This window comes from Capsicum annuum, chromosome 8 (assembly GCF_002878395.1).
Source record: "Capsicum annuum cultivar UCD-10X-F1 chromosome 8, UCD10Xv1.1, whole genome shotgun sequence".
NCBI classification, from domain to species: Eukaryota; Viridiplantae; Streptophyta; class Magnoliopsida; order Solanales; family Solanaceae; genus Capsicum; species Capsicum annuum.
Window position 1 is genome coordinate 170,652,430 of NC_061118.1, and position 23,522 is coordinate 170,675,951.

Below are 23,522 nucleotides of genomic sequence, written 5' to 3' on the forward strand. Positions count from 1 at the left end.
TCTCTTTGCATGTGAATTTTTAACTGACACTGCCTTCTTTTGTCTTTCTGTCGGCGCTTATTTGCTTTCACTTTCCTCCTCCTCCAATCTCTGCTCTCTATTTTTCCACTCCCGTGATCCTTTCCTTTCCTTTTCTTTATTTTCCAACCAATAATACTTTATTCAATTTACAATTAAAAAATTATCTACATTTTTATGCTGATTTTAAAAAGTAGTATATATTGATTTGGCGCGATTTTTTTTTTATTTTTACTTGTAAGTTAAAATTTAGTAAGATTTTTAAACACCATGTAGTTATTGGTGTTTATGGTGTAGTCTAGAAAATAATCAATTCTTAAGTTGAAATTGCAGGTTAGACATAAACAATCGATAATTTCTTTTAATCTGTCTTAATTTTGATAAATAAAATTACTTGATTCCTATTATGGATACAATTGAGATGCATTCAGGCTTATTCGAATACCATGAGTATTTAAAAGAAAATTATAATTTGTGTGTATAAAATACCTTTGACACTTGTTATCTTAAATATGTTAAATATTTGTGTGATAAATATTTCTTATTACAAATAAAATTTAAAATTTATAGTTAAATATTTTAAATATAATAACATGTCATTTTAGAAACACATTATTTCTTATTAAAAATAAAATTTAAAATTTATAGTTAAATATTTTAAATATAATAACATATCATTTTAGAAACATACTCCTATTAATTAGTAGAAAATATCAGCGTGTAAACTCACAAGTTTTTCAATAAAAATAATTAATTTTATATTTTTTTCAATAAAAATTCTAATTTTGTCCCTGTTAACATAATCACAAGTTTTAACTCTACAAAGTAGTATACACTATACCATAAAATAAAATAAAACAAAAGACCACTATATTTCTACTTCTATTACTACTATAAATTCACAAACTCGACCAAATAATTTTCACACAACTAGTAGTAGTAGTAATAAGAAGAGAAGAAGCTTAGAAGGAAAAAAAAAATGAAGAATAACATTATTTCTTCAAAATTACTATTGCTGCTTCCTCTTCTTCTTCTTCCATTAATGATTTGCAATGGAAGTTACCTTAACTATGCAGACGCATTAACAAAATCGATTCTCTTTTTCGAAGGCCAACGTTCCGGTTATTTACCACAAGACCAGAGAATGAATTGGCGTGGACATTCCGGTTTAAGCGATGGATGGCAAGTGAACGTCGATTTAACCGGCGGTTATTATGACGCCGGAGATAATGTGAAGTTTAATTTCCCGATGGCGTTTACGACGACGTTGTTGGCTTGGAGTGTTATTGAATTTGGGGAAAATATGCCGAGTGCTGAATTGCGGAATGCTTTAGTTGCTATACGTTGGTCGACTGATTATCTTCTCAAAACTGTTTCTCAGCCTAATCGCATTTTTGTCCAGGTTCGTTCTTTTTTTTTTTTTTTTTTTTTTTTTTATTTCGTTTTGATGTGACTAGACGAACACAATTATTGAGTAATTACTTTTTTTTTAAAAATAGACCTTTTTTCTGCTCTGTTTCTACTTGACTTTGGGTGTTCACATCTGTGCATGAAAAATTACTAATCCTCTGTTTTAACATTTTTGTGGTTATAAAAATGTCATCAATTAAGAGTGTATTCTAAGAACGTGTATTCTTGCAAATCTTTGTAAAGAAAGTAAGTGAGCTTTACTAAAAAAAATTTAAGTGCCGTTTGGTTCGCAAATAATCTCGGAACAACTTTTTATCCGTCGTTTGGTTGTAAATATTTGAGATAATTTATCCGGGACTAATAATTAGTTCTGAATTAGTTATCCGGACAATTGGTGGTAAAACAATCCCAACATTATTCTTACATGGGATAAAACCATAAAATGACAATGTTGCCCTTAAATTCTTTAATTTTTCACTTCCATACACATAATTTGAGTGCATAATTTAAATTTTTTACTAAAAATATTTATGTGAAACAACTATAATTTGAGTGCATAATTTATTATATTTCTCAGGCTAATACAATTAAATTTATTATAATTTATTATTCGTACTATAATTTGAATGCATAATTTAGTCTATTTTCGCAATTAAATATTTTAGGAAGTATAAAGGCATTTACCGTTCAAAATGGTTGTAAAATATATAAATTATGTTTATTTATATATTTTAATTTCTCTAAAAATAATAAAACAATTTAAGAATGAATATTTAAAGCTTAATATATAAGTTAAATAAGATGGAGGATATTCTGGTAATCAATCAATTTATTTCTAGAAATTACACCATGCATATTACTTTGAATACAACAAATCAAATACTCAATAAAAAATAATTCCAACATAACTAATCCCGATATAACTTGTTTTCAAACCAAACGACCCCTTAGTGTTTAGTAAGTACACCAAAAATATTATTTTAAAACTATTTATATATTGTAAGATAGACAAAATATTATGAGAGATGGGGGTGCAAAATGGGGCTACAGGATGGGTGGGAAGGTGAGATGTGTTGGAAGAGTTAGCATACAATAAATGCGTGAATAGTTAAAACTAAAAATTTGCAAAAAAATAAAAAATGAAAAAACACATTTTAAAATGGATTAAATAAACAAATTGAACCTGAAAAAATACTTTTGTTCAACATAAATATTAAATATTTCTTCCCATAAAATTTTAGACGGAAAAAAAAACTTACTTGGATTTTTTTTAATCTTTGGTAGGATTTTGAGCACTAATCTCTCATGACTTTTGTTAACTTCGTTAGCAGTTAGATCACACTTTTAATGTTCTACGCAGATGAAAAGTATTTGAGTGAAACAAAGTACAAAATGCCTTTATAATTTCAACTGTAATTTGGTGGGAAAAAAACTTGATTTGCTTAAGAAACGGTTGGATATATAAAAGGACTCTTTCGTGGCAGGTTTAGTGGTTGTGATAAAGAGAGGGAGTTGATAATGTGGGTAGATATGATGGGTTGGTTCAAATTGATTCTTGGAATAGATGTGTTTGTTTGTTTCTCTTTTGGGTCAATACGGCGCCAATTTTTGGTTTCAACAAAATTTTACCTTTGACAGTGTGCAGCTCTACTTCCTATATAGTAGTACTAACATTTTGCTTCATCAAATGGAGATAAATGAATTATAATTTGCTTTAGATTGAAATGCATGGTTAGTATTCCTAATCTACGAACGCATCAACTTTTCCGTGAAACAATTACATTATTTATATATGATTAATTTTTTTTTATCTACCTTTAGCTACGTGTCTATTTCTTCATATTTTAAAGTCTCTTAGTGAAAATTTTAGCTTCGTTTGTTCTACGATAGATATGGAAACTTAATGTAGCTACACCTCTTGACAAGGGTTCAACTCCCTTCGGACAATTAGATTAGAGAAAATGGTCTATTACCCCCCAACCTTTAGTCGAAATCTCAACTACACACTCAACCTTTAAAGGTGACCTATTACTCCTAAACTTATTTTTACCGAATTTATTACCCCTAGTTACTGACCTGTCACTGGACGTGACTACACCTGCCCATGGACGCGTCAGTTGACCCCATTTCACTTTAAATTCTTTTTTTCTGATTGCGACGTCATTATTTTTAATAATATAATAAATATTTTAATTATTACTTTTTCTTAATGAATTTTAATTGTCACGTCATGTCTTCTTCTTCTTTTTTTCAAAACAAAAATTCAAGAACTCATTAATGGAGTTCCTCATCTTCCTCATTAATGGATTTTTCCGAAACTAAGAAATTCTTTTTGCTCCGAAACCGAAACCAAGAAACATTTGAACTAAGGAAACAAGAAGATTTCTCCGATTAATGAATTCTTGAATGAAGAAGTTGGGGAACTCCGATTCAAAAAACTTGAAAAAATTCAAGAACTTCGATTTTCTCTCTTTTTGTTCAAGATCGCCATTAATGGCAAACTCAAAACTTCGAATTTCCACAATGCCATATATAATTTCCAACATAACCCACGTATAATTTTCAACCCATTATTCAATTTTCTCTATTTTTGCTCAAGATTCGCCATTAATGGCGAGCTCAAAACTTTGAATTTCCACAATGGGAAAGAGAGATGAAATTGGGTTGAAGAACTTCATTAATCCGCAATTCAAGAACTTCATTAATCTGTCATTTTTTTTCTCAAGAATTTTATTTTTAATCCAAGAAGATAAATTGATTAAAGAAGAAAATGGAGCAAAATGAAAAATGGGGAAGAAAAAAAGAAATAATAAAGTTAAATAATTAATTTTTTTAGAGTAAAAAAAGAAAAAGTGATGTGGCAGCGCGTGCATCACACCACATTTCAAATGACTGGTTGTCAGTATTTAGAGGGTAATAATTTTACTTTAAAATAGTTCCTTTAAAGGTTGAGTGTTTAGTTAAAATTTGGATTAAGGTTCTGATTTTCCAAGCACGTGAAGTCCGTACTTCCTTGTTTTGCTTTTAACATATCCGGCCCAACTAGAAACAATTGGTGGACTATAATGTTGGTCCTACAATGCACATATTTGCATTTCCTTTTCATATATTAATTAGTTTAAGAAAATTTCTAGGCTATGATTCTTTTAAAAAGTTGAAAAAAAAATTAAATGGGATGTTAGCAGCAATAACTTTTGGTAGCTGACCTATTAACATCTTTTGGTATTATTGATGTTATAGGTGGGTGACCCTGTACTAGACCACAACTGTTGGGAAAGGCCAGAAGATATGGACACTGCTAGGACAGTGTACACAGTGGATGCCCCGAATCCGGCATCCGATGTGGCCGGAGAGACTGCAGCTGCTCTGGCAGCTGCATCCCTAGCATTCCGGCCATCGGATCCCGGATATGCGGAGACACTTTTGAGAACGTCCACAAGGGTGTTTGATTTTGCAGATAAGAACCGTGGAGCTTACAGTGATAATCTCAATATTAGAGATGGAGTTTGTCCATATTATTGTGATTTTGATGGATATCAGGCAAGCATTCTTCTCCTACAAATTAACTAATTAACTCGAGGGTGAAAATGATCTCGTATATGAATGTCTTTTCAGATTTCTTATATGTAAAAATAATATTATTACAGTATCGTTAAATAAAACTAATTAAACTGTTTGAATAATAATGGTTAGGATGAATTGTTGTGGGGAGCAGCTTGGCTAAGGAGGGCTACTCAGGGAGATGGTTATTTAAGTTACATACAAGAAAATAGGCAGACACTTGGGGCAGATGACAATATTGATGAATTTGGATGGGAAAATAAGCATGCTGGCCTTAATGTTCTTGTTTCTAAGGTCAGATTCTCACCCTCTTAAGTTCACCGACTTTCGGTTTACAAATTTGTTTTTAGTTTTACGTATTTTCTATAAGAGATTTTCATTGTTAAATCGTAATAAATTTATACAAAATTTTCGATGTGAAAATTAAAAGCCCTGACATTTCAAAGTAACTTTCACGAAGTACCGTATATGTACTACAAATGAATCTGAAAAGTTAGGGTGTTGTGATTAGAACATTGCCACCTATAACTACTACTGGTATGTACGTACTACTTAATTTACTTTATTTTGATATGACAAATTAATGTCCCCATTCAAATGTTTAGTTGGTGGGTGAAAGATATCTTTCGAAATGTATATATGCATTTAATATTAGTAAATCCAACAGTAGTTTGATGAGAATTTTGAGTATTAAAGCTTGCTATATTCCCAAGCTCGCCCGGCTAATAAATGAAGTTAAAATCTAAAATAATCATTACCCCAAGTCTCAAGTATAGAAAATTACTTTCTCGAAAAATATTTTCCTAAAAGATGACTTTTGTCATATCAGAACACCTATATAACTAACCTCAAGTTGAAAATAGCAATAAATGAGACACTCATCATATATCGGGGATTACAATATCGAGATTAATGAAATAATGCAGGAAGTGTTGGATGGAACGACGTATTCCCTCCAATCTTACAAATCATCAGCAGATAGTTTCATGTGCACATTAATCCCAGAATCATCATCCTCCCATATACAGTACTCTCCTGGTGGCCTAATTTACAAGCCTGGTGGAAGCAATTTACAACATGCCACAACAATAACATTCCTACTACTAGTCTACGCAAACTACTTAGAAAAATCATCACAAATCTTGAATTGTGGCACCATCAGTGTTAGTCCCTCGATGCTTCGAAAAATTGGTAAGAGGCAAGTTGATTACATATTAGGAGAAAATCCTAAAGGAATATCATACATGGTTGGTTATAGTAATTACTATCCTCAAAAAATTCATCATCGTGGCTCCTCCCTTCCATCGATCAAAGATCATCCTCAGGTCATGGGGTGCAAGGAGGGCTCGATTTATTTTAACTCATCGCAGCCAAATCCTAATGTTTTAGTTGGTGCAATTGTTGGTGGTCCTGGAGATGACGATGCTTATGAAGATAGTAGGGATGAATTTCGTAAATCTGAGCCAACTACTTATATTAATGCACCATTTGTTGGTGCACTTGCTTATTTTGCAGCTAATCCTAACATTAATTAGTTACTTACATGATCAATCAGAGCAAAATTCTGGTGATGAATTGTATATATGTGTAATAGTCTCTCATCTTGCACATGCAAAGAAGGAAGAGGCTGATCTTTGGATTTAATTTCAAATCATGTGAGAATTATATATGTATAGTCACAATAACTTATTGTGACATTTATAGAGAGAGCATTATTATTAAGTGGTGCAAATTTAACATGTAAAACTCTTACATGTTGCTTATTTTGTAAAAGAATGAAGGAGCATTCTTTTGTCATGAATTATGTTGTCATTTTGATGAATGTAAGGCTTTTGCAAATGAAATTACTTGTATCTTCTTTCTCTTTCGACAAATTCAATTATGCATATAGCTTCTAACTATACCATGAGAAATTAATCTATATTTCTCCATATGCAATAGACTGAGTAAGCCATTATTCTTGTTTTTTTCCAGAACGAAATTATGATTCAAAACAATGCTTCCCACATTTTATTCAAAAATCCGCAAAAACAAAATATTTTCTAGTCCATACATGATGCAACACGTAAATATTTATAACTCTGTGCATACAAATTCACTTTGGAAGAAGAAAAAGAAATTACACTATTTTATGCATTTAAATTTGCTTTTTGGTATTTGATTAAAGGTAAAGGAGATGAAAGGAACAAATCACATAAATAGTAAGGAATGTGATACGATAAAAACTTGGATAGTATAAAAAAGAAGTCAAAACAGTCCACAAACAAAGAAAAATCCGAGAGCAATACAAACACAATTCTTGGCTCCAACAACAATAAGAAACAAGGTGTAAATGACTAACAACAACAAGGGATAAACAACATTATAATAAGAAGAACCACAATAGGATAACAACAATCCAACGATTACAAGATTACAAGAACAACAAGAACTAACGGTTTCCCTAGATAACACTAATTAAGACATGAAATGTGGAGATAGATAGTGAGACATACACTATACTAAGACCCAAGAACCCAAAGATATATTAAATCGAAGGACCCCTAAAACTTACAATAGCAATACCACACTCTTACGAAGACACGAGAGGGATTCTACCGCTCAAGCACCATCGTTTCCAAGCAATACACATTCACAAATGAGTCCACACTTGCTCATGTCCTAGTTTCGGCCTAGGGAGGCTCTCTCTCAAGAGAAGTGTTCTTTCATCAATATTCAATAACTAATGAGCTAAAACCCTAACATGTTCTATTTATTATAGACTTATTACAATAAGAAACAAAATGACAAAAGTTTCCCTAAGTGTTAAATGAACAAAATGGAGCCCATGAAGTGCAATAGAGGGGTGACTTTGGAGCCCTTTTCAAACTTCAACTCGTACACTCCGTATATTGCTTTTAAAATACTCCAAAGCGTCCATCTTTATGATCGTGCTTGTATCAGAATGGGCTGATAAGAGATGCGTGGGCATCGATTCTTGTACCTTATCCTTACCATCACATTAACTAGGCATGATATAAAAGTGACAACTTTGGAGTTAAATACATGTTTCTATCTTTTCTATTTTGTACGAAACACTACCTTTAAATTTATACTATGTTCAAAAAAATTATACATGAAAACTTTATGATTTTAATGTTTTAATTCTACCATTACTGACACAATTACAATTAAAAAAATGTTATTATACGTGTATGATTACAAATTTTATGGAATAATTTCACATGTACCAAATATATTATTTCTTTTTTTCGTTGGTAAACTTTATGTTTAGTCACACATTGACATAAAATAGAACAAATGGAGTATTGCGTGACCTTAGTCCAGTGCGTAAGGCTCTCGCCCAAGAGACCCGAGTGTAGGGATCTCGCTTGAGAAACCCGGGTTAAAATAATTTAAGACACTAAGAGGTAGTTTGGTGTGAGGTATAAGATATGATAGTCTTGGGATAAAATGCAGGATTATTTTATCCTACGATTGGTCGAAGAATCAATTAGTTATTTCCAAAATTATGTCCTAACATTTATACCATAGTTATAGCATAATTTATCACATATACATGGACCATGGTGGGATAACAATATCGGAATAACTTGTTGCCAACTAAATGACTTGTAAGAGGCTGTTACTCTTATTTTATTAGTACACTAATAAAATTAACTGATCATTGCCAACAAATCCGTTGTAGTCTAGTTGGTTAGGATACTCGGCTCTCACCCGAGAGACCCGGGTTCAAGTCCCGGCAACGGAATTTTTAAAAAAAAAAATAATTTCAATCCCTTTGTATTAATAGCCTTTATTACTTTTTTTTTTAATCTCTTTATTTTGTTTGCGTCTTGTTTGTTTTCTTATTTGAGAGAAACGGTGGAAGCGGTGGCATATAAATAGCCCTATGTGTTTGGGTTTCTCTCTGTATGTGCTTCGAGATTTTTGAAGTGATAAATTAAGGTACAATAAAATTCAAATTTTGACTTTTGATTTTCCACTAATCGTTTCAATTCTTTCAACCAGTTTGATAACTTTGCAGCTATATAAAGTTAGGTAATTTAGTAGGTGTTATTCGTGTTGATATTCGCCCTTTATTTTCTTTTTGGGAGATGATTGTGCTTAATCATCTAATCATTTATATATGTTAAACTGTTGAATTCAATTGCCGGTTCAAATTTCAGTCCGAAAAACACAAACTTGCTGAACTGAGATAAGATTCTAAGTTTTGTTAGAGGAGCAATGCATGATTGAAGTGACCAAAACATAGTGGTTCTCTGACATTGCTTATGTGTTTGTGCTGTACGGAGTGTTTCATAGATACATGATAAAGGGGAGTATAAATTGATTTGGGTAATTCAGCATTTTGTTAGTACTTGTATGTTTTGATAACCATGATGTTCGGGGCACCTTGCGCGCACCAGCAATAGGTATCAAGTAACTTTGTCCACCAAGGCCAGGACAAATGGCTAGGACTTATAGGAATAAATCCCCTAGTGTCTTTTGATTGCTGGGATTAGGACATGAGACTTCATGATCCTCAATCCGTCTCATTGACCACTAGGTCACACCCTTGGGTGCACTTCGTATTTTCATATATAGAACTTCTAGTTGCTCATTCCAAAGAAAGTTGTAGAAGGTTGGACTGAGTCAATTAGTTTCACCTTTTTGCTTTGTGTGGGAGAGGCTTGGGGGTAGGCAGTAGTAGAAAGGCAGTTCGGGTAAAGATGCAAGGTTGGAGCTATAGCAATGAGCTAGTGCTGGATTCTTGTCGATGTGGAAACTTAATGGAGAAAAGTTCATACATTTGAGGAATAGTCGCATATAATTGGTTTCTATATGTTAAGGGCTCCTTTTATTACTCTGCTTATTGTCTCTGAATTTCAAATGACGTATCTTGTCAATTGAAAAAATCAAATCACACATCATAGTTAAAGATTAGGATTTGGATTATGAGATGTTTTAGCACTGATGTTATAGTATATGCAAATTTAGTGGTTACTTTTTTGTCATTCCCAGTGATGTTATGTTGGTTATGTCTGCTGGACCTGCAGTGGTTCTGCCTTAGGATTCTATAAAGTACACCCCGAGATCTTACACATTGAGTAACTCTCTTATTTGAATGAATTTTTCTTCTCTCATTCCATATGATCGAATACGGAGTAAATTATTGGATCTTCCTTCCCATGATGCTTCTATAACTTTAGTCCTGGCCTGTCTCTTAGTATTGACTAGTAACACACTCACACCAAGCCTTTTAACTGATTTTATTAATTATAGGCAGTACTAATCTGCAACAACTGAAGATATTCACCTGTATCTTTCGTGCTTGGTATTATAATTGTTTAGGTTTGATTGAAGATTTCCCATGTTGTGAATCGTTGATGCAGGTAACCCCCTTTTTTGCCATCTTTGTGTTATTTGAATCCTCTGTTTCACATTTGGAACCGTTCTATATTGTGGTTTTCTCTTAAATGCTTTTTCTTGGAGTCATAAACTGCAAAAGTATAGAGGTCCTCAGATAGAACCCCACTTGCCCCCACAAAGAAAGAAGCTTCTTAAAAGCTAGTCTATACTCTATGTGATATTTGCTTAGTCAAGTTAGTAAGACATACTGTATTTTGTCAAGAATAAATGGGTTAATTTGGAAGTGATTGGAATCGAAAGCATTGGTATTTTTATGATGCGGGGTTGGTATCTTGGATCCTATTATTATAAAGTGTCCGTTGACGGTTCTTGAAGGCTTTACCTAATGTACTTTCTGTTGCAGAACGGTCCTTAAGGAATATGGCTGAACTTCTCTCCAGGGCCATGGCTGTTGATGATGACATGAAAGAGGACACTCTTTCTCCGCCCGACCTCGATTCTATTGGTTGTAACGAGAGCGAAGATGTGCTTTCACCAGAGGATGTAGCATGGGCCGACTCATGCCTCATTAGTGATCTTGCTATATTGGACCATGGCATGGATTCTTTGAAACATGCCTTACTGGACACTTTTCCTTCACAAACAATCTTTTCTGCAGCGATGAGGGATGAGTCTCCTCAAGAATCTCATGTTTTCCCCACCATCGTAGAGACAGGTATTGCAGGGATCGTAGATGACATGATTTATGATGTTTCTCCAACCAATGAACAAGAAGGGAACACTACTCATCATCAGATCAATAACAAGGATGCAGATAGTTTTTGGTCCAGAATTAACTCTGAAAAGGATCTTTTCCACATCTCAAATGAGTACCCGGGATTAGTTGAAGCCTCAGATTCTGAAGTAGATTCAGGGTTTACAACATTTGTTGAGGAAAATTTGGATGACTACATATTCAAGGTCTGGGAACTTGAGATTCCAGATGAGGAAGATGAACTTGTTAAACAGCTCTACAAAGCCCTTGCCGGAAGTTCTCTGGGCTCCACCCTTTCAGCTTCTGAATATCTCGGAGTACTGGATGATAAGTTACTTGATGATATCATTTATGGCCTCGATGGCCTGTCGTTGAGTCCAACACCTGACTAAGTTATGTTGCAAATCCAGCTTCTGGTCGAAAGCATGCTGCTTTAGAAGCATAGCTTTAGTAGTTTAAACAAAACTCAACAAATCCGTTTTGCAGCTTACTGTTTCCGACTTATTTTCTGGTAGAAAGAGGGTGATATGTCTGTGCATGGTCCAGGAAGGAAGACAATCAATGGCGGGTATCATCGTCTACAGCTCAGACATAAATTTGCAGATGTTCTTTGTTTTAGTTACTACCCCTATTTAGCTACTGGTGCACAAAACAGGCTTTTGTCCTTAAATTTTCCTTGTATATTGCTACAGTTTACTTTGTAATGTTTTCCTTCCTTTGAACTGGAGTCTTTTAGCTGATACAAGAGGTTGGATTTTAGAGCAAGATATTTTTCTGAGTCAACTCTTTCAGCCCTTTAAAACAAAACTTGAGACAAAAAGTAGTGAGGAATTTTCCCCGCCACGGGCGAAAGTTGTCTCTAAAAAGTAGTTCGATATATTTTTCATTTGCAAATTTTGCTCATTTGTGCCCATGCCTCGAATGTACGTAGCCTTTTGGCCATTCACATTGAAATTAATGTATTCAAAGCTAAATGGTACCTACTTGGTGGGAGGTAATCAGTGGAAGAGCCCTGGCCACCCCAAATTGTTCCAGATACTGCGAAAGAATTATTGAATAGTAATATGGAAGTCATTGTCAGACCCAATCCTGGAACCGAACCATGACCACTGATCACCTTGGGATAACTAAAACAAACAGAGAAATGTTAGCAAGCCACTCAAGGTAGGATTGCTAATCAGAGCCTCATGTTTGGCTACCCATTGCACCTGGTGTTGCTTTGAGCAAAAACCAGCTTTTTTGTACTCTAGTGTAAGTTGATGTGATGTTTGTTTCAACCATCAAATAACTCCAAAAAAATCCAAGTAGAAAAAATCAAACTCCATACCACAATTTTACTATTTATGAAAAAATTTTACGAGGTAGGAATAATTCCATCTATTTCAACCACTTGTACAGTGTCAAGTAGACAGACTAATCAAGATTACATGGCAAACAGCCATTGGTTGGCTCATAACAACCTCAAATGATACATCTCCAATGACACTTTAGCACTGTTATAAATTTTGGCACTCTGGTTGATTAATTTGTGTGGCAAAGAGTAGCATTGAGAAGAGAGTGTGATAAGGAACTTTGTTGTAGAGAGGAACAAAAAAGTTAAAGAAAAAATGGCCTCAGCATCTCTACTAAAGTCATCCCCAGTTCTTGACAAATCTGAGTTTGTAAAGGGGCAAAGCCTTCGTCAGCCTTCCGTCTCAGTGGTTCGTTGCCACCCCACCAATGCTACTTCTCTCACTGTCCGCGCTGCTTCCTCCTATGCTGATGAGCTTGTTAAAACCGCTGTAAGTTTTAGCTTTTCGAGGCTTTGTTTTGTGCACTGTCAGTATAAGGAATTTTTACACTATCAGCATGTTATTCTGCATGTCATGCCTTATTTGTTAGCCTGAAAATAGAGTAGTAATCTGTTATAACCGATCAAATTGAAATATTTCTTCTTGTGGATTGTTCCGATTAAATATTTAGTATCTTTCACCAACCAATGAATAGAGCTAAGGTTATAGTTAAAGCCATTAACTGGAAACCGAGAAAAAAAAACTAGCTATAGTAAGCATGAACTAGCTAAATTTAAGTTTAGGATGACTGGCCCTTCCAATCCAGCTCATATAATGTCTTTTCGGGAGCTAGAGGAAATGCATTTCAGGTACATGAATCAGTTATTCTGTCAAGTAAAAGGGGGGAAATGCACATTTGCTTGAAAACTATTGTTTTACGCCTTTGATAGTTATACAAATTCTTGACGTTGTTATTGTGTATAACTTAAACTCTTAGCTTTGAGTTTGTATTCCGTACACTGATAGTATAAATATTTGCTACTAATTGTTAATTTCAATATGTATGTGAAAATCTTGAAAAGTAGTACAAGTATCAAATCTTGAACCCATTAATTTTCATGTTGGATTCGCCTTTGAATTTAAAGTAAGCAATCTTAAATGGAATAAAGCTTTAACAATGAAGTGTTTGTTATGTGTAGAAAACCGTTGCATCACCAGGACGTGGAATTTTGGCTATGGATGAGTCCAATGCCACTTGTGGAAAGCGTTTGGCTTCCATTGGTTTGGAAAACACAGAGGCTAACAGGCAAGCTTACCGTACCCTGCTGGTGACAGCTCCAGAACTCGGACAGTACATCTCTGGTGCTATTCTTTTCGAGGAGACACTCTACCAGTCAACCGTTGATGGCCGCAAAATAGTTGATGTTCTTGTTGAACAAAACATTGTTCCTGGTATCAAAGTTGACAAGGTATATTAACCTGCACCCACAACTTGAAAAAGAACAATAATAAATAGTTAATGATGCAGGCAAAAAAATATAGTGAACTTTTAGTAACTTTTATATTGTATAATATTTGTCTGAGCTGGACTTATTTGGAACGACATGGGCATTTGAGGATTTATATAGCCGACCCCAACCTGCTTGGGATTGAGGTGGAATTGTAGTTGTAGTAACAAAAAATAGAGGAAATGCAAGGTTATATATGTTTAACAAGATCATGTTATAGGATGTTCAAACTTAAGTTTGATCTTAAAGAAACTGTAACTTGTTCAATTTAGAGTTGTTTATCTGGTGAAGCTAGCTCAGACAAGATTAATCATCCTAGTACTTCTTAGACTGAAATGAGACCTCTTTCAGTCTCTTAATCATTATTTTCTGTTCACAGGGTTTGGTTCCCCTTGCTGGTTCAAATGATGAGTCATGGTGTCAAGGTCTTGACGGCCTTGCCTCCCGCTCTGCTGCATACTACCAACAAGGAGCACGTTTCGCCAAATGGTACATTTGAAGTCCTAATTCTCATTGTTATTTTCCCATTATAGGCACAATGAAAGAAGAAAAAATTCATATGGGCAATACCAGTTAATTTGGAATATACTTGTCATGCTGTGTTACATTTACTTGAAGTCCTTCAAATGGTGTTTTAGTCATTTTAGAAGCTTACATGGGGCTGAAGCATACTAATTGTTGTTGTGTCTAAGATGACATGCTAAATTATGGTACCTTGCAGGCGTACCGTGGTGAGCATTCCCAACGGACCATCTGCATTAGCTGTGAAGGAAGCAGCATGGGGCTTGGCTCGCTACGCTGCTATTTCTCAGGACAATGGTTTGGTCCCAATTGTGGAGCCAGAGATCTTGTTGGACGGTGAACACGGCATTGACAGGACTTTTGAGGTAGCACAGAAGGTTTGGGCTGAGGTCTTCTTCTACTTGGCTGAGAACAATGTCATGTTCGAGGGTATCCTCTTGAAACCAAGCATGGTTACTCCTGGTGCTGAATGCAAAGACAAGGCCACTCCTCAGCAGGTCGCGGACTATACTCTCAGTCTCCTTAAGAGGAGGATTCCCCCAGCTGTCCCCGGAATCATGGCAAGTCTCTCTCCGTTTCATTTTACAATGCAGTGTTTGATTGTTAGTCTATTGCTAGTGGTAGATGAGTAAGTAGAGAAATTACATAACTTATGCTAATTGATTCAATATTGTCGGATTGTGAGCAGTTCTTGTCTGGTGGACAATCAGAAGTTGAGGCTACCTTGAACTTGAATGCCATGAACCAAGCACCAAACCCGTGGCACGTATCGTTCTCTTACGCTAGGGCTCTTCAGAACACTTGCTTGAAGACATGGGGAGGAAAACCTGAGAATGTGAAGGCTGCTCAGGATGCTTTACTTACCAGGGCCAAAGCCAACTCACTTGCTCAGCTCGGAAAGTACACCGGCGAGGGTGAATCGGATGAAGCTAAACAAAAAATGTTTGTAAAGGGTTATACCTACTAAGTTAATGGCACTAAAGTCATGAAGAAGAGTAAAAAGAAATGATGAATTCTATCAGAGTTATGCAATTAGTAAAGCCATAGAGAAGAGTATTTTTGTTTAATTTGATTACCAGTACCCTTTTTTTTTTTACAACTTTAATAAACTTGCTTGTTGATTGAGACTAGTAAGTGTTGCTTACTGAATTACTATAAACCTGCTCCTTCTTGTATTATGCATACTGAATAATGAAAAATACTTATTGTGAGCATGTGGTTTCCAGATATTTTTAAAGCAATACTTGTTTTCCAACTAGCTTCTTTTCCTTTATCCAAGAAGGCTAGATATACAACAATAAATATGACTTAAACCCACGCAAGTTGGGGTTAACTATATAAATCCTCACTGTCCATGTCACTTCATTTAAGATCGAAGTATTAAATAAAAACTACTATAGTTCTCTTTATTTTCACTTCACAGTTATGGGAAAATCTCCATATCTTGAACTAATAATAACTAATACTCCCTCCGGCCCATTTTACCCGTCCCAAATTTCCTAATTTAATGTTCCATTTTACTTGTCCTTTTTTACTTATCAAGACAAGACAAAAAAAATTTCTCATTACACCCTTAGTGTAATTAATTACTCCTTATTATTAGCATTCTTGAAAAATGTTGTAAATAGGAGTAACATTAAGAATACATCATTAAGAATATAAATGGTGCTTTGGTATTAGTGATCCATCAATATTGGAACTAACAACAAGACACAATTAAGAGGGGCAAAATGGTAAAGTTACATTACCAATCATTGTTTTCTTAATAATTGTGTCATCCCAATTTGGGACGGAGGGAGTGTATATTTTGAAGAAAAATACTACCTACATCTCATTTTATGTGTCGCCATTTGACCGGGCACGGAGTTTAAAAAATAAGTGATGACTTTGTAAAGTTTACAAAATTGCCCCTCTTAATGTTTACTTTTTAGTTATCTTTTTTTAATAAGTGGGATCCACTAAGGATAAAATGGGAATAATTTCATTAAATAACTACCAATAAGGAAAGGTGACATTCTTATTACGATGGACTAAAAAGGAAACGGCGAAATGTAAAATGGGTCAGAGGAAGTAGGAAGTTAGGAAATAACATCCCTTGTACAAAACTACATTGATATATACATCTTAAGGGAACTTAGATGGAGAAACACTGAAGACAGAAGCTTCATATACTGGAAGCCATTAACCAAAAATGCAGTAATTGTTATCTTCATTCTTTAATAGGATCATTACAGAACATTTTTAGAAAAGACCTGTAAAACAGACTTTATTCCAAGGGCTCAAACTCGAAACATCTGGTTAAAGAAACCACACGATCACCTAGAGTTAATACCATAGATGGCATCCAACTTTCAAAGGGAGTTTCAATTCCTAAGACTCAAACTCGAAACCTATAATTAAAAAATCCACAAGATCAACTAGAGTTAATATCACAGATGGTCATCCAACGTTTAAAGACTGCTTCCGTCCCAAGGGCTCAAAACTCGAAACCTTTGATTAAAGAATCCAAAAAGATCAGCTAGAGATAATCTCATAGATGGTCATCCAACTTTCAGTTTAAAATCATAAACCCACCTTTTGTCGCAGAAGAATAATTCAACTACAACTATACACCTCCGTGTATACAAGCGAAGAGAATACTAAATCCAGTCCCAGAAATCCCAGTCGTAAGATTCTAGAGCACTCTTCAGCTTGTTTGAATCGAATTGGACCCAACATTTATGAGCATTTAACAACAGAATTGCTCCAGAATCAAATTCAAACCAGATGAGATTACAAGTGAAATGGTGGAAAGTGATGAATAAAAACTAAAACTAAATGAATGTCACTCCTATATAGAGTATCAATTCATCCTGAATATGTAAAGATTGTTTTTCTTGTAACTCATTACAGGAAATTACAGAGGCAAATGTGGTGACTGCAGCCTTATCCTCTCTCCAAAGCGAGATGGCAGAATTTCTTTCTGATCCTCTTCTCGAAGTATATGCATGAAGTGGTTGAATCATGAACTTCAAAGAGCTCTTCACTCAAGAAATACCTCAACTTGGTCCCGGCTAGTTCAAAAGCTTCGTTTAAAGCTTTGACGTTGCAGAGAATGCAGCTAGGGATGGCAACTCCAATTCATAATTCAAGTTTGAAATTTGGAATGGCGGCAGCTCACATCTGCACCTCAAGAATGGAAATGATAAGCACGCAAGAGAGATTAGAAAGATTCATTCTTACACGCCTTATAAACTGAGTAGCATTTGTCAAGGACAATTCCACAAGTTCAAACTTAAACATCTTCAACACCATAAGGTCCACTTTGCTACAACTTTACTTACGTCAAATAAAACAAATATATTGCAGATTGTCAACAGGAGGGCTGAGAAATTGATCATAAACATTATACAACTGAACATCCAAGAATTCTATTATAGTATTATCAAGCTAGATATCTTACTGAAATGTTACATTTTGAAGTACATATTCGGCACCCAGCTCAAGATGAAAAGCTAGCGCCCAGTTCATTACCTTAGTGCATTTGAAAGTTGCTTTTGCAAATCTATTACAGGCTACATGATAAAAGACCCGAATCCACTAGAGGAACAAAAGAAGGGCAAGATGATCATTATTATTATGACATAAAGGAAAACCACCCAAGCAGACTGCAAATGTGGTGGTCCAAGGAAATGCGCTGTCCTTCAAAGATCCACTAGAGTGACACCAGTCGTTTACATTCAATTTATGGCCCTAAGTTTCAGCTTTTTACTAATGGGTTAAGCAGCTATTCTACATTTAAAGGGTAGAAAAAGAATGGCACTTTTCTATATACAGAAAGAATTCAACTTTAAACTTGGCATTATACCCTTAATGGCATGCTTTTATAGCTACAGAAATTTCATGCCATGTTTAAGGCCACAAGTTCTAAAAGTCTTTCTCAAATTCCGTATCCAATCAAACTGCACCACGTCAATTGAAACTGAGGGAATAATAATTATTATGTGATAAATTGTTACCCACTTTCTGTCCTCCTTATATGGTAAAGACAATCTGATCTTTCTTAATGGAAAATTTATTAAGGTAAAGAGCCCATTCATTTTCATCAATATCACATATACATGATATATATGAAATGAAAGCAATTGAACAATTGCAGTCCTTCGCCTATAATAATGAAAAATGCTTTTCCTGGTAGTTGTTCTCACAAGGAGGAAGAGAGGAATAGGGGGTGAAAGGGAAGAGGATGGAACCCCCTGGATAGCCCAAATCACCCAGAAAAGGGTAAGATCATTAGGTTTGAGTGGGTATGGGTCAAATTCCGGAAAAACATTCTTCCGATGGTTAGCTTTTTTATTACTAAAGTATAACAAAAGCTGTTAAAGCCAAACCAGAAGATGGGGCCAATGAAAGGGAGAAACATGTGATTCCAGGTGCCTGCATTTCCGTCCATGCCTAGAAAGAATTTATAAATCCTACTAAATATCCATATGTTATCAGTTGTGCACCATCTTAGAAAAAGTACTGATTTTACCAAGTGTCTGCACATTCAGGTGCTTGCATTGTTCCTGCATGCCCAAAGAATTTCTATCTCTTACTAAACATCCTACAGTTTTTATTTGTTTTCCTTGAGCCGAGGGTCTATCTGAAAAAGCCTCTCTACCTCACAAGATAGGGACAAGGTCTGCGTACACTCTACCCTCCCCAAACTCCACCTATGGGATCACATTTTTATGTTATTGTTCCATTAAATATCCTATCATTATCAGGTGTCTGTTGCATTAAAAGAAAGAACTCATTCTACTAAGTGCCTTCGTGCATAACTCAATTCTTATAGGCATTAATACATAAACATGCCCTTTAGCTTAACTTCAAATCACATCTATGACCTTCAATTTTGGGTATGCACAAGTAGAAACTTAAACTTGTATAAAGTTGAACAAGTAGACACACACGTCCTGTGTGGCATAATCCACATAGGACGCCACGTAGGCCACCACATAGGACATATGTGTCTACTTGTTCAACTTTATACAAGTTTAAGTGTTTAATTGTGCACACCCAAAGTTGGAGGTTATAGATGTAATCTGAGGCCAAGTTAAAGGGCATGTTTATGTATTGTGCCATTCTTATAGGTACCCCAATGAAAAACCAAAATAATAAATGCTTCCCTTTGAATTTTGATGCATGAACAACTTTTTTATGTGTGTGGTGTTCCTTTATTAGTTCATAAAACCAAAATAAATAGTTTGTTTTCAGTCTAATCGTAAACTGCTCAAGTACACTCTATGTATGTAGTTTATATGCACCACCACCAAATCCATCAAAAATTGAAACAATTGGAAGGCAATGCTCCTCCTCTCGTTCCTGCACTCTTTCCCTTCCAGCTTCTCCAGAAATGAGATATTTTGATCTAACCAGTTCTTCAATTTCTTCCCTGCTGAAGAGCTAGAAAATTGTTTATTCTCTCCTTTTTGTTAAACTTGATACGAGATCCTCATCATGTGACAACACATCTCAGCCGAAAAGGTGGAAATGCCTCTCAAGTATCCTTCTTAAACCTTGAGGCGCACCTAAATGTCCTTAAACACTTACTTACAATCTGCAATTAAGTCTGGCACAAATCCTTTGGTAGAAAGTAGCAATTATTCTTTCATTGCGTATATTCATCCACTCTTAATGGAAAAAGGTGCCACAATACATTAGAATGTGTGACTGATAGCATATTGCTTATGTACGTACACATAGCAATTCGTAGTGGTAAAATTCATAGTATTATTCAAGATACTACAAGACTTGCACGAAGTTGAGAGAAGGACATTCCAAACTCAAATATATAAGTAGAGTTTATACCTCGATCACTTCTCTGGTTCTCTTTTGAAGGGTCCATCAGGAACCACGCCGACTGACTCATGATTGTTGCCACTACGCATGTCCATTCCTTGTTCCTGCATTAAGTATTACAATTACTTGGGGGACCGATAGCTGCACAAAGTACGTGAGATGGTACTTCCAATTTGAGTAGATTACCTGATTATTTGACGTTTGACCATGTATCCTTTGAGGCCTGGAATTAAGGTCAATTAACTCATTCTCCATTTTCACGCTGTTATTCACGTTATTTTCTAACCCTGCCATAGCAATCTCCCTGTTTGGTTGGTGATTGTCTATCATAGGGAGCTTAAAGGGCTGTGCAGGCTCCCTTCTTCCATCACCTTGTTCTGTAGATGGCAATCCTAGCTCATTTGAAGGGCCCAATTTATCCCCTGGAAACTACAGAAGGACATAAATGAAGTAATAAATATAGACTCTTCCCTAAACACAAGAAGAACCTGAACCAGTGTTTGTCTTGGCATGAAATTACAAACCTCAATTCTCTGCCTTATAAGGAGATATCTTCCATGGGTTCTTTTACCTCCAACATGGACAATCATATCACATTGCAAACAAAGGGAACTTCCATCGATCTCACAATAAAAAAAAGCTACATACAGGTATTCAGCGCAAAAACTTCATATATAATGTTGCCATCTTGGCCAGCGGAAACAGGATAAGGAAAGAGAAGAAATGAAGCTACATACCAGGTGCATTTTCACATATGTCGCAACGCTGGATTTTACTGGGGGCAGCAAGACCAACTCTTACATGTCGACTTGCAAGCTTGTTGCACATATGGACCTTATATCAAATAAAACAACGACCAGGAATTTCTTTCAGTAGAAAACAGATGAAGTAAAACTTGTGAGTTGAAAACGCAGAGAAACAGATACTAACCAAATGTTCCAGAAGATCATATTTTACCCAATTAGTTCCTTATAAGTGATTGTTCTTCTATCCTACAACTTGCATATCATTTCTGTGTTCCCAAACACTAGATGATTCTTGGAAGATCAGACAAGGGCAGTAAATATAGCTGAGACGACACGTGAATAGGCAAATGCTGACTTTGAAGAAGTTCCAAACACGCATCAGAAAATACACCCCTAACTAGATAAAAAGTGTTATGAAGAGAATAATTCCAAAGAAAGACTCATAGTCCATTAGCACCCGAGGGTGGGGCCTAGCGGTCGATAAAGTTGATCAAAACCATCAGAAACCAAGGTTCAACTCACAGTAGAGACAACAAAACCTAATGATTATTTCTCACCTTGCCTAAGCTTTGGGGGCGTAGAGTACTGCTACCTATATTGGTAGGAGATAGCAGGTACTTGATGGAATAACTGCGGTGAGGTGATGGGCTGGACATCACCGTTATCAGACAAAAAGAAAGCCTCTAGTCCATTCAGGTTGATCAAGATTCAAGGGGTGCATGTGGAATTCCAGAAAATGCAGTACCAAAAGGGAATGCACTGAATTGTATACTCTAGACGAGTATAATAAAAGTAGTAAGTACAAAGAAATACAATAAACACTTGTGGTTCTGCCCTTCCACGGACCCCGCACATAGCGGGAGCTTTAGTACACCAGGCTGCCCTTCTTAGTAAGAACAAAGAAAGAAAACATAGACCACCATATGCACTATATTAGTGGAAGATGTAAAGTATCTAAAAATCCTAGATCCCCCTCTGCACAACAAAGAGGAAAGTTAACAGAATGGACCTCAAAGAAGATAATTCCACCCTTTAGATAGATAGTTTGAATTACCCCTACCTCGTGTAGGTAGAGAAGCTGTTCCAAAAAGACCCTCGGCTCAAATGCAGCAAATCAAGTAGTAATGGAAGAAAAGAAAATATGGCCACTATTAAGGAAAAACATTACAAAACATCCACAAAAGGAACAGTAACAACAACAAATTAGTGCAATAACCGAAACACAATGGACAAAAGATGTAACCAATATCAAAAACAAGAAACTATACGAATAAGTCTTAACACTACTGACGTACACCGTGCTCTAGATTACCACCAAGCCTAATCCCATCGAAAAGCAAAAAAGAAAAAATAGAGTTAGACTATGGATCAATATTGAATCAACCAATTCAAGATCATAGAACAACAAAAGGGCAATCTTTAAAACACAAACAACACGATAGAGGATTACAAAAGCCAACAAATCGATTAATACTGGAAAATGGAATTGATAAAAATACCTTTTGGTCACAGGAACGGCAGAGAGCAGCCTCATCAGCAGCACAGAAAAGTATAGCAGCAGCACTTTCACAAACATCACAGAGAGTTCTCATATTGGTTTGTATCTTTTCACTCTTCAAGTTCCTTTATTCATTTTCCAAGAATCCACTTCAGGCCGTTGATTTATAACAAAACAAAGAACCCCACAGAGATTTTTTATCGAACAAAGTTTTTAAGTTTTTTTATCAAAGATAAGTGAATGATGAAAAGAGAATCTTGAATTTTGACAAGAAATAAAAAGAAAAGGTGGTTGAGCTAATGTTGAGAAAAGAGGAAAAATGGTTGAGGTGGGCAATAGGGGGAAGGGAGGAAAGAGAGAAGAAAAGAAGAAGTGAAGGAAGAAGAAGAAAAAAGAAAAGGCGTGGAGGACAAAGAAAGACACACGAAGAGACAACCAAAAGTTGAGTAATCTCTTTTGAGTCTTGCAGCTCTAATGTTTAAGTCATTTTCTTGTCTAATTTGCCCTTTTTATCCATTCTGTTGCCAAATTATTAGCATGGTTTGGTTTCGTTTGGTTATTGTTGCTTTTGCACTCTCAGATGATGTTTGCTTATGTTGCATCCAATTAGCATGTTACATGGTTTTGATCACACAGCCAAGCAAGTATATTTTAGGTCATTTCTTTGGTGCAACTCTTACTTACTTAGTATCGTACTCGGATAAAAATAATTGAATATAATGTCGATGGGAGCTTTGTCCATGAAATAAGTTAAGGTGTAGAAGTTGATCTAAACAACGTCGAAAAAATATTGACTATGTTACATCCAATTAGCATGGTACATGGTTTGATGATATAGACAAGAACATTTTTGGTGATTTTTTCGATATGTGTGCCGTGAGAAACAACAATTATCTGATGAAATAGTTGAAATGTGTCACTTGACGATAGTTTGATTAACTAGTTGAGGTGTGGAAGCTGGTCCAAAAACCTAAACTATAAAGATTGTTGGTTGTGACTTGTGTTGCATTCAATTAGTTTTGCCATTTGAACCAACCTAGTTTAGTGGTTCTGATCTCT

General features: G+C 35.3%; 3 protein-coding genes and 1 non-coding gene across 5 annotated transcripts; 3 read left to right on the forward strand and 1 right to left on the reverse strand.

Annotated features, from left to right (window-relative positions):
• The first annotated feature begins 824 nt into the window (after nt 1-824).
• Nucleotides 825-6,833, forward strand: LOC107840474 (endoglucanase 24). The gene is made up of 4 exons (XM_016684343.2): nt 825-1,420; nt 4,669-4,968; nt 5,122-5,283; nt 5,916-6,833. The coding sequence occupies exons 1-4, from the start codon at nt 998-1,000 to the stop codon at nt 6,522-6,524; spliced, it is 1,494 nt and encodes a 497-aa protein (XP_016539829.1). The 5' UTR covers nt 825-997; the 3' UTR covers nt 6,525-6,833.
• Nucleotides 6,834-8,667: 1,834 nt separating this feature from the next.
• On the forward strand, nt 8,668-8,740 carry TRNAE-CUC. The gene has a single exon. It is a non-coding gene; the product is annotated as a tRNA-Glu (tRNA).
• Nucleotides 8,741-8,785: 45 nt separating this feature from the next.
• On the forward strand, nt 8,786-15,610 carry LOC107840477 (fructose-bisphosphate aldolase 1, chloroplastic). Its single transcript, XM_016684346.2, has 6 exons — nt 8,786-8,937; nt 10,745-12,876; nt 13,566-13,835; nt 14,254-14,363; nt 14,596-14,956; nt 15,085-15,610. The coding sequence occupies exons 2-6, from the start codon at nt 12,703-12,705 to the stop codon at nt 15,361-15,363; spliced, it is 1,194 nt and encodes a 397-aa protein (XP_016539832.1). The 5' UTR covers nt 8,786-8,937; nt 10,745-12,702; the 3' UTR covers nt 15,364-15,610.
• Nucleotides 15,611-17,101: 1,491 nt separating this feature from the next.
• LOC107840478 (B-box zinc finger protein 19) lies at nt 17,102-23,056 on the reverse strand. Of its 2 annotated transcripts, none has more exons than XM_016684347.2 (6): nt 22,465-23,056; nt 20,957-21,053; nt 20,744-20,859; nt 20,406-20,648; nt 20,229-20,323; nt 17,102-17,558 (listed from the first exon to the last, which is right to left on the reverse strand). In XM_016684347.2, the coding sequence occupies exons 1-5, from the start codon at nt 22,555-22,557 to the stop codon at nt 20,234-20,236; spliced, it is 639 nt and encodes a 212-aa protein (XP_016539833.1). In that variant the 5' UTR covers nt 22,558-23,056; the 3' UTR covers nt 17,102-17,558; nt 20,229-20,233. The 2 variants fall into 2 exon arrangements, with proteins under 2 accessions (XP_016539833.1, XP_016539834.1); XM_016684348.2 differs by lacking the exon at nt 22,465-23,056 and adding an exon at nt 21,150-21,319.
• Nucleotides 23,057-23,522: the final 466 nt, after the last annotated feature.